The following is a 12,061-nucleotide window of genomic DNA, read 5'->3' on the forward strand; positions in this document are numbered from 1 at the left end:
AAGATATGTAGTCATATTACCATTTAAGAGTTTGGGATCAATAGGTTTTTAAGTAAACAAGTTAGTTTTCGGCATTCATGAAGGATGCATTAAATTCATAACGTGACAGTAAAGATGTTTATGTATTAATTCTAATAAATGCTGTTCTTTTGAACTTTTTATTCTACAAAAAAATATTCAGCAGCACAATTGTTTTAAACATTGGTAATAAGAAATTTTTCTTGAGCAGCAAATCAGCATATTAGAATGATTTCTGAAGGATCGTGTGATACTGAAGACTGGAGAAATGACTGCTGGAAAAAGATTTTGCCATCACAGGAATAAATTATATTTCAAATACATTCAAATAGAAAATAGTTATTTTAAAACGTAATAACATTTAACTATATTACTGTTTTAAGTAAAACAAAGCCTTGAAGACAAAAAATATTTTTTGAAGAATAGTGTATTTAGTCAGAATAAACAGGCTTCCATAGTTTGCAAACTGGTTTCCTTGTGGGATAATAAACTCCATGATGGATGTTGGCGATGGGGTAGGTTGTCAGGTCCAAAGAAGCATGTGGGGCTTCAGGTCTCACTGACGTCAGATTTTCTGGCCGTGTAGTTTGCCCTCATTGTTGTGTTTGTCTTAACGTTTTTCATCTGTATCTGACTCTGCCAGGCCATCCTTTCCCTCATTTATGTCAGTCTGGCACTGGATGACTGAGAGCTTCAGCTCCAGGATTGTCTCACTTCCTGTCAACATTGTCTATTGGCTGGATTCATCAGCAACAGTGGAACATAATTTACAACTAGGGAATCATTTCACCCCTCCCCACCCATAATCATGCCCCACAAATACATCCGTTTAAAAATTTATGCCCACTTGTTCCTGGCATGCTGTTCATTTGCAGTTCCCAGGGTTATTGTCTGCACAGAGAAAAGTATCCATAATTGAGAAGCTGGCATGTAGCAGGTCTGCCCCATCTCCCCGGCGCTGAGCCAGTGCTGGCCCCGCACTACTTCTGGATGCTGATAGACATCTCTCATGTGTCTCAGTATTTGTAGGAGGCTGGAGCTGGGCCTGTGTAACCTGTGGTGATCTGTGTGGACTCGAGACTAAAAACACACACACACACTTACATACAAGCAGTCAGGGTCTACATAATCACCGTCAGGCCAATATCAGAGGTCAGAGGAGCTCCGATGTACTGGATTATAGCAGTCTGCCAAGAAATAGTCATATTTGCAATTTCTCAGGCTACTGCAATGAGCCTTTCCAAGGAAGATTGTATTGATATGATTGGATATGTGGTTTAATCTCTTCACTTTAGGGCTCTGTGAATTTTCACGGGCGATATTCAGTCATTTGAATAGGAATTGACGTGTTTGGGAGTTTTATATGAGGGCGAAAGATTTTCTCACATAGATTTCGCAGCTGGTTTAAGTTGGTTACACGAAGCTGCTTGGTTTGAGAGTGATTCATACTTCGTACATCACTTCTTTTTTTTTGGCCTGCAAAACCAAATTTTTCTAATTTGACGGCACATTTAGAAAAAGTTATTTTATGATTTTAATGGCATTTGCCAACTGTTTTTTCTTTGTATGTATATTGTATTTATTGTTAATCACTTGTATCTATCCTACAGCCCTTTGGTGTGAACCAGCCTGGCCCGTATGTCATGTACACGTCAGTGGACTCGAACGGTTATCTGAAGAACGCATCTGGTGAGTACACGGCTCAGAAAAGATTAACACTAGATGGGAAAGGCATCACACATATCTCTTTGCCTTGCATATCCTGTCTCAGTGAGGTAAGATAAGTCAACCTCAACACTCTGCAGTCATTTGACTTGACTAGTTCACAATTTTTTAGGGATCAGACTAAAGTAGACTAGGAGGATTTTGAATGAACCAATCATAAGCTTTTTCTTGGCCAAACTTTACTCTGGTGTTAATTTTAAAATCTGTTCTGGCATCGTGCATTGTGTGAAGTCTGGAGAACTGCCCTTTTATCACTCCAAAAAATTGATTTGTTAGTGATGATTGCATTTGCTAGTGAGAAATCTTTATTTTTAAGAAAAATTCGTAGTTATGTTTGAGTTGAAATAAGGATTTGCATAAATGTGTTTCTTGCCTGGAGCCACATTGTGAAACTGGATTGCAGTGAAAACTGTGAATGCAGCCAATATAGAGCATAAGAGCATATCATATACAGTGCTGCTTGAAAGTTTGTGAACCCTTTAGAATTTTCTATATTTCTGCATAAATATGACCCAAAACATCATCAAATTTCCATATAAGTCCTGAAAGTAGACAAAGAGAACCAAATAAAACTAACATCAAACATCAAAAATATTTTCTTTGGCATTTATTTATTGAGAAAAATGATCCAGTGTTACATATCTGTGCGAATCTTTGCTTTCGGTATCTGGTGTGACCCCCTTTTGATGCAGTAACTGAAGGTAAAGTTTCTTGTAAATGCTGATCAGTCCTGCACAATAACATGTAGGAGTTTTAGCCCATTCCATAGTGCAGAACCACTTCAACTCTGTGATGTTGGCGGGTTTCCTCCTGTGAACTGCTTGCTTAGGTCCTTCCACAACATTTTAATTGGATTAAGGTCTGGACTTTGACTCAGCCATTCCAAAAAATTAACTTTGTTCTTCTTTAACCATTCTTTGGTAGAATGACTTGTGTGCTTGGGGTTGTAGTCTTGCTGCATGACCCACGTTTTCTTGAGACTCTGTTCTTAAACAGATGTCCTGACGTTTTCCTTTAGAATCTGCTGGTATAATTCAGAATTCATTGTTCCATCAATGATGGCAGGCTGTCCTGGCCAAGATGCAGCAAAACAGGCCCAAGCCATGATACTACCACCACCATGTTTCACAGATGGGATACGATTCTTATGCTGGAATGCTGTGTGTTCTTTTCTCCGAACAAAATAGCTTCTCATTTAAACCAATTAGTTCTATTTTGGTTTCATCCATCCATTAAACCTTTCTCCAATAGTTCTCTGGCTTGTCCACATGATCTGTAGCAAGCAATTGTTTGCAGTTTTTTTCTTTGTGATCTTTGTTGGTCCACCACATCTTGGGAAGATAACAGTGGTCTTGAATTTCCTCCATTTGTGCACAATCTGTCTGACTGTGGATTTGTGGAGTCCAAACTCTTTAGAAATAGTTTTGTAACCTTTTCTAGCCTGATGAGCAACCTCAACTCTTTTTCCAAGGTCCTTTGTTCGTGACATGATTCACTTCCACAAACATGATCAGACTTTGATAGATCCCTGTTCTTTGAATAAAACAGGTCACGTACTGACATTTGATAGTCATTGCACTGACTGAAAACACCTTTGCACAGATGGACTCTAATTTCACCTTTAAATTAACCGCTAATCCAAGAGATTCACATATTTTGCCACTCACAGATATGCAATATTGGATCATTTTCCTGAATAAATAAATAAATAAGAAAATATGTTTGTCTCATTTGTTTGATTGGGTTCTCTTTGTCTGCTTTCAGGACTTTCATATTTATGCAGAAAAATAGAAAATTCTAAAGGGTTCACAAAGTTTCAAGCAGCACTGTATAGTATGCCTTTGGTTTGTTTTCATCTATTGTCACGTCACGCATTCAATGTTCCATAGATAACATGCCTAAAATATTATTTTCTTTTTTTTTTAGTAATGAGTTACATTGTATGCAAAAAATCAAACCAATCTCAAATTAAACTAGACTATCTAGAGCAAACTAGAGATTCTGCGACTAGGCACACATCAGTTATGAGGCTAAAATTGTCTTATTTCTTGATTGCTTAGTGTATATACGTGTGTCTCGTGTGTTGTTTGGTCCTCAAGGATATCTGATTGACCAAGTTCAAGATCAGAGACACAGCGACGAATGACCCTGTTCCACCTTTCTAAGAGCAGATAAGATTAAATTGACAGAACTCCATCACTTTGGTGTAAATGGCTGTTTTCCTGAAGTCTCTTTTAAAATACATCACTGACCTTGAGCTCTCAGTGGAAGCATTACACAAACAGAGTGAATGTTTCTCTCATGTTGTGGTTCTGTGTGTGTGCCTCCACTGGGCCACGTGCATGTCTGCATCTTCTGTGCAGTCCTGTTCTGTGTGTCTGCGTGTGTGTGTGTGTGTGTGTGTGTGTGTGTGGACTGTGCTAAAGATCCTCAGCAGAACAGAGAGCTGAATGTGACAGAGCCATTTCAAAGATAAATGACTAAATGGCTAAAAGGACAAAAATTATCCTCAGATAACTGGAAATAATGGATTTTAGGGAACTTATGTGCTCCATGCTTGTAGAAGAAATTGATATCTTCTTTTAAAAAATGGAATTACGTCCTGCTTTTAAAAGCCGGACCAGAGTTTCTGAACTTGCCTTTGAGTTCTGTCCAATAAAATTATAGCCCTTCCACTTTTATTGAGCAATCTTTCACTAGCCAGGAAACCACAAGAATTTCTGTTATCTTAAATATCTCCACTCTCTCATTGTCCTCTTTATCTTTGTTCTTTCCTCTCTTATGTGAGGAGAGATTCATAAGTAATAAAAGACACCTCTATACACAGACAGAGCATTTATAAATGTTTATTGTCATTGTTGCGCATTAAAAAAAAACTGTCGCAGAGTTAAATGGTATATGCTGACATAGTGGTCTATAATGAAATGTCACAGTAATAATGTTCTTGATTTGTCATCATGTACACCTGCTGAAGCAGAATACAAATGAGCAGAAGTGTTTGGCTGTGTTTGCTTCTTAATAGTCTGAGTATGAAATTCAGTATGAATCTCTGGCATCACCTGCTGTGTGTCAGGTTTGTTTTGATGTTCAGGTCAGGGGCTAATGTGTTTCACAGAGCTGTTTATCTGTCTGTTAGGAATTTGCGCTCTGTCTGCCTGTCCGTCTATCTATGTATCTCTCTGTCTGTCTCTCTGTCGTTTATTCTATGTCTGTCTGTGTCTATCTGTTGATCGTTCTGTCATTCTATCTATCTATATCTATCTATCGGTCTGTCTGTCTGTCTGTTGTTCAATCTGTCATTCTGTTGTTCAGTCTGTCTGTCTGTGCCAGTCTGTCATTTATCCTATCTGCCTGAGTCTTATCTATCTGACGTTCTATCGTTTAGTGATGCACGATATATCGGCCACCATATCGGTATCAGCCGATAAATGCTCATTTTTTCTGTTATCGGTATCGGCCCGATAAGAAAGTTTGCCCCATGTCTTAAAGCTGATAAATAATACATTATTTCCTTCAGAGACACTTCAGAGGCGCGCTATTCACCATGATGATTTTGAAATGTTTGAAATATGATTGGAATCACTTTGAAAAGGACAATACATTTATGTGCAACATGTGCAGAACACATCTGACTAGCGTGTAATTTAGTTCAAGATAACTTGTGCATTTCCATCTTTTTGTGTATATATAAGTTGTAATATTATGTTTGTTCTATAAATATCTGATTCTCATATAGCCTAATTAACCCACTATAACAAGCGATTCAGTTTACCGGTGTTCATTCAGCTCTTCAGCTACATACAGCTCACGCAGCTCAAACAGCAATGCTGCTATTTAAAACAGTGGTAGCCTATTAATTTGTTACTTTTTCACAATCACTGATGCCTTATTAATAATAACCACCATTTTTATTTTTTCTTATTATTTTCATCAACAATATGGTTTAGTAATTAAAATCATTTCATTATTGTCCGTGCAGATGGCCATTCCGTTTTATGTCTATTAGGGCTGCACGATATATCGTTTCAGCATCGATATCGCAGGATGTACGATTTTTAGTATACTGATTGTTATATTTATACTGATCGTTTTCGCAGCAGCTGTCGTGTCGCGCCGCCCCGCGCTGTCTACACTGGACGCGACAAAGCAACCGTTGCAAATCCTTTGAACTTTGTGTCAGTAAGTCATAAAACGAATGCGGGACTTACTCTCGGGGATTTGCCGTGTCGCGCCGCATCCACTGTAGACCGCATCACTGATTATAATGGGTTCTTCTATTGTATTTTGTCGCATTGCGCCGCTCCGTCCAGTGTAGACACGGTGAGAGCCACGCAGATGCATGTGAACACTGAATTCCATTCACTTCTGCGTCTATTTGTGCCTGAAATGACACAAGCGCGAAACTGTCAAAATGCAATGTCTCTGCAAGTATGCTTGTAAGCACAATTGCTTATGGCTTAGGTGAAGGTAGGCCTAAACAATTGAGAAAGAAAAATGGATAGTATATTGGTTCACAGCAGTTTAATGTTCCTATGGCTTTCTGTGTCATGAATGTTAATCAAACAACAAAACACATAGAGAAAAATTACTTTTGTAGCTTTTATTAGATTTAATTTATACAGTGAAGACTATGCAGTCTTATTTTACATTTGATCATTTAACCAGTATACCTGAATAGGCTACTGTTAGACTTACCGGAAAAATATAAAGCACTGTTTATTTAATTTATATCTTTGTTCTATTATATTTATCTATGTTTGTAATTTGTTTATTTTTCTATGCTGATTTACTCACCTACGAAATCACCCCAATCATTGATTTTTATTTATTTTTTCTCCAAATAGAGCTTTTCAAGTCATCTGGGCCCGTATTCTTAAAGATTCTAAGAATCCTCTCAGAGAGCTCCTAATATAGCTTAAAAATTTCTAACTAGGAGTCTTAGCTTAAAAGTGATTCAGGACCAATCTGAGAGCAACTCTGAGCGAGAAAAAGGCAAAAACTTTTATCTTAGTGAGGAGGCAGGGCTGACCCCTTGCTAGCGATGACACAGTCTTTTGAAGACTGGGTAACACTTTATTTTTATGGTTCCTTTTGAACATTCTGTTGACACTAAGTAATGTTGCAACTACATGTCAACAAACTCTCATAAGAGTATTAGTAGACTGTCTGCTTCATATCTACTAACTCCTTATTGTGTTGGTCTCCCAACAGATATTCTACTGACTATAAGTAACTTTGCAAGAACGTGTCAACTTAATCTAACCCTAACCCTACCAGTCAACTAATACACTACTAACACTCTAATGAGAGTCAGTAGAAATGTAGGTGCAACATTACTTATAGTCAATAGAATGTGTTAAAGGGACCATCAAAATAAAATGAAACCGAAGACTGTGATTGATTGGTTGTCCAAGAAGGAAATAAAAGAGCGCTTTTAAGAGTAGGGTTTATTTTAAGCCTTCACTTTGAAATTACAGGCGTAATTTTTCCTGTTTTACTGTACTCTCTCTCTCTCTCTCTCTCTCTCTCTCACTCACTCACTCACACACTCACTCACACACACACACACACACACACACACACTCTCTCTCACACTCACACACACACACACACATTATATATGTATATATATTCTTTATCTTTTATTTACCATGCTGTCATACTTAACGTATTTTATAGGAAATGAACAGCGACACAATAAGGTTCTGAAAGTGCTGTCAGATGCAGACCCAAATCATCGCTGCTGCAGAGTTGCATTTTTCCAGTTGCCAAAATATGTTAATGCAGTTAATGTAGTGATTACATCCATTTCTGGCGCTATGGCATTTCTGCGCGGTGTCTGAGATGTTAGCGTGTCTCTAATAAGATCGGTCACAAACATGATCCCTGCACGATCTATTGTGTAGCATCTTATTAACTCACTGTCATGCATTGTGTGCAACTCATTTCTTCTCACTCTTCATGTTTCGTCCATTTTCTTCGCTGCTAAAGAAACTCTTAAGCCTCTTAAAAGTCCTCATCCGTACTCCTAACAATTTTGGACCTTAAGACCTCTTTTAAGGGTTAAGATGCTTTCTGAATTACTTTTTTCTTCTTTAATTTTAAGGGGAAACACCCACATTTCCAAGAATATTCTTAGAATTTTGTTACTAGGAGCAACTCTTAGCGCTAAGATTTTTCATGAATACGGGCCCTGGTTTTTTTCTTTGTTTTTTTTGTTTTTTTCATATCGCAGTATATATCACAGAAATACAAAATATCGCAATGTGAGTTTTTTCCAATATCGTGCAGCTCTAATGTCTATCTTTCGTTCTGTCTGTCCATCATTCTGTCTATCTATCTATCATTTATACTTCAACAGTTTATGTCTGTTGTTTTATGTCCATGTATCGTTTTATGTCCTACTGTTGTTATATGTCCATCTTTAATTCTGTCTGTCTTGTCTGTCATTCTGTCTGTTCTGTCTTTCTATTGTTCTATTCATCATTCTGTGTAACTTTCATTCCATGCATCTATTGTTCTATCATTCTGTTGTTCTATCATTGTATCTTTCTGTCTGGTGTTCTATCTATCATTCTATACATTTGTGGTTCTATCTCTTTATGGTTCTATTTATCTATCGTTCTATCCGTCTATCCCCCACACAGTTTGCCATGTGAAGAGTTGAGGAGTGACAGGGAGCTGATGGCACTCCCACAGAAAACACAGATAGATAGATAAATAAAAGCAATCACCATTTCAGCACAGAAACTGTAAGTAGAGCTTAGTGACACTGTGGCCCATCGTCCCTCGGTGCTCTGATGCTGAACGTCTAACTACGGTTCTGTGATCAATGTCCTGCTGTAATTGGAGAGATTGTGGCAGGGTTTCTGGGGTCAGCTGAAGGACAGTAATGGGGTATATGTTGTACGCGGAGTGGAGAACAGGCCAGGTTGTATTAGGGCCCTTATTCCCTCAGGCTCTCATTGGCCAGTAATGAAACACAGCACAGCAAGACTTATTGCACATTTAGACTGGAGCTCAGGACATGGGGACGGCGGTATTTCTGCTGCTGTCTGCACTCGCTCTCCCTCTCTCTATTTGAGGACAAAGTAACTGAGGACAAAGTAAGTAACCTCAGATCTCATGAAGTTCATGTGCTGTCCTGATAACAGTTTAAAATAACTAGAAAAATACCTACTTTAACTAGATCATTGAAAATAACTCACAAGAGCTATCTTGCTATTAAATTATCTGAACTGAACCGAGTCGACTAAACCAAACAAATTACACAGTTTTCTCAATTGACTTAATTGAGGAGCAACCTACAGTTTCTAAGCTAACATCTCTTCCAGCAAGAAATATTCTTTAGACCAATTACAAGTTAATTAGGACTGTGCCTCAAACAACCTGTGACAAATTCATTAGTCTACCAATTAAAAATGTGTTGTGTATCATCACAAATTAAAATATTTTAATACAAAAACTATATAACACAAAATATATTGTATGTGTATTAAATTTAGCATCAACTGCATTTGTTTTCTTCTTTTTAATCCATTTGTAATGTGTGAGTGGGAATTTGTATGTGTGAATATTTGTATAGCCTGTAGGAAAATGTGCATTTGTGGAGGGTGGGATGAGGGGCATCCTCTCAAATCATATCAGGAATGATAAGGTACTTCAGAGGGTTTTGTTTTCATGCCTGTGTAATTGGACTGACCCTTGCGGTACTAAGCTAATGAATAAGAGTTGTAAGTAAACAGAGAGAATGTGAGCAGAAAAAGGTGAAGTATGGAGGCAGACATGAGGAGGGAGAGGGGAGGCTGACGCAGAACGAGGAGAAGAAGATGCAGATCAATATGGGCCTTGAGACTGTTCTCATTAATTAGCCAAATGAATGTGCTGTATAATGAACAGCCCCTCTGAATCATCACAGTGAGGGACACACACAGATACACTCTTACATGCCCTGCACACTCATATTCAGGCACAGATGGAATCTGTTCACTTTTTAGCATTCTCTTCATTGATTTTAGGGAGGAATATCTGCAGAGTTCTGCAGACTGATTTTAAACTAGATCAGATATGTTAAACAGAGCTGAGATTCCGACTCTGTTTTTGGTAGCTGTCGTTGACATTTAAATCAGTCTAATTTAATATGTTTGTTATAATTTGCATTGTGACCCAATTAAAATGGTAATACCGTAGATTAAGGAACACTATTCTCTACTAACTAGTTGCTTATTACCATGCATATTACTTATTGGTTGTGTATCAGTACTTATAAAGCACATAGCATTGCCTTATTCTATAAACATGACTACTACAGCAACTTACCTTACTTCTTATCAATTATCAGCAAATCAGAAGTTAATTGAGGAAGACTCTTAGTTAATAGTGAATGTGTTCCCTAATCTAAAGTGTTAGCATTAAAACTTTAATTGCTTGTTTTTTTCAAAAAAAAAAACAATTGTTTTATAGCAGCTTTTAGTTGAAATTTAAATAACAATTGCCTCACAAACCCGTTATAATGAATGATACATTTAGCTGTGCCTTTGTTTAGTGTGAAATAACTGTATTTTTCTTTTTTCACTTATAGTTTTGTTTAATTCATTTTCATGCTGAAGAAATAATAAAATGACTAGGATATATATTTTTAATTGAGGAGTCACCTAATACTCTTTGATAAATCTTAAATTAAACAAAAAAGAGAAAAAGAAAAAAGGAAAGAAAGAAAAAAAGTAAAATATAAACAGTTTTGGTCCCCGTTCAGTTTAATAAGAGAAGATTTCTAGAATTTGGTGAATGAATTATTTGAATTATTCTGCAGGTACAGATTCTGTGTGGGCTTGCTTATTTCCAAAATGACAAGAATCTTATTGTCCCTGTCTCTCACACATTTAGGTGAAGTCTAATGTCTCTCGAGCCCATTCACCATCTTCCTCATATATGTGCCGTGAAGTGTAGTTTAGCCTGCAGCTGGAGTGAGAGGTACAGTTAGTATTGATCACAGCTTTTGTCCCTTTCTGAATCTCCCAGAGCAAATATAGACCCCCACCCATTCACAAGCCAACAGGATTATCCCCTCTTTCCTGCAGTCTTTTTCCAATGTCTCCAGTGATCCGAAAACACTCTGTTTTAAATCACGCAGCCTTAAAATATAAGTAGGTATACTCGTGACGACCACAAGTACATATATCTTTATGATCGTGATCTGGATCATCAAAAGAGAGGATCTCTGCTGGTGTTAGCACCTCTCTGTCTCTGGTTATTCACTCCAGTCTATCAAAATCACAAAGAGAGCACATTCACACTCATCAAATATACTGTATCATCTTCTTCCTCCCCATGAAGAGCGATAGAGAGAATGACTGTGATAATGACCTTTGTTGGAGCCTCTTTTCTCAGTAATTGATCTGAACGCCTTCTTTTTTCCGCTAGGACAGCTTGAAGTCCTTTCATTATGTTCAGTGCACATATAGAGAGAGAGAGAGACATCTGACCTAATGCAGTTCTTTCTTCTATAATTACCACTATTGCTGACTCTCTCTCTGTCTTGCTCTTACAAGATTGAAAATTCAAAGCCACTCTATTGGTGCGATAAACAGAACTATATGTTGGTCATGCATTAGTAATCATTGCATATACACACACACAATAGAGAAATAAATTACAACATAACTTTGAATATAAAATAAATTTTGCATATCAACATAAGTCAACAAGGATCACAAGGAGGAGTAGTTTACATGTATGGTGTCTTGTTTCAGTGGTTGCCATTTTTCGAATGGCAAGATGTTGCACACCTCCCAACTTTCTGAGGTTTCACGCTGCAAATATGATTTACTTGGACTGCAAATTATTTGTGTTGGTTTCCCATTTTCTACCTTCTCTGTTTATACTGGTTACATATAATGTGTTTTAATATATTTGGACTATCATTCAGCTTTGCAAAACAGATTTTGGATTATAAGTGCTGCTCTCTAGGTCTTCACGAAGTGTCTGTTTGTCACTTTGGTTTAGGTGGGTTTGGGATTTAATAGCATTGTAATACATTATATCTTGTCGTAAATAATTATAACTGAATTTAAATGCATAGTGTAACAATAAATTGATTAGTGTTATAACATGTTAAAAAACACTTATATTTTAATAAGTGTTAAATGTGATCTTTAGCAAGTTAGATATCCATTTCCATACTATACATCATCATCATAATAATAATCAAAAAATAATAATAATAATAATTGTTTTTTTACATAAAATGTAATAATTAAACACAATTTACCCATTAACCAAAAAAGGTATAGGGTAAATCCAGCTTATTTTGCCACCC

The 12,061-nt window shown here is 37.0% G+C and overlaps 1 protein-coding gene across 2 annotated transcripts in view; it reads left to right on the plus strand.

Moving 5' to 3' along the window:
- Positions 1-12,061, plus strand: part of itfg1 (integrin alpha FG-GAP repeat containing 1) — a 133,439-nt gene that overhangs the window by 104,905 nt on the left and 16,473 nt on the right. For both annotated transcript variants that reach the window (XM_058782470.1, XM_058782471.1), the window contains exon 14: positions 1,629-1,707. In XM_058782470.1, coding sequence (XP_058638453.1) covers positions 1,629-1,707 — 79 coding nt within the window. The remainder of the gene's footprint in view (positions 1-1,628; positions 1,708-12,061) is intronic.

Source organism: Onychostoma macrolepis, chromosome 07, assembly GCF_012432095.1.
Source record: "Onychostoma macrolepis isolate SWU-2019 chromosome 07, ASM1243209v1, whole genome shotgun sequence".
In the NCBI taxonomy this organism is placed as follows: domain Eukaryota; kingdom Metazoa; phylum Chordata; class Actinopteri; order Cypriniformes; family Cyprinidae; genus Onychostoma; species Onychostoma macrolepis.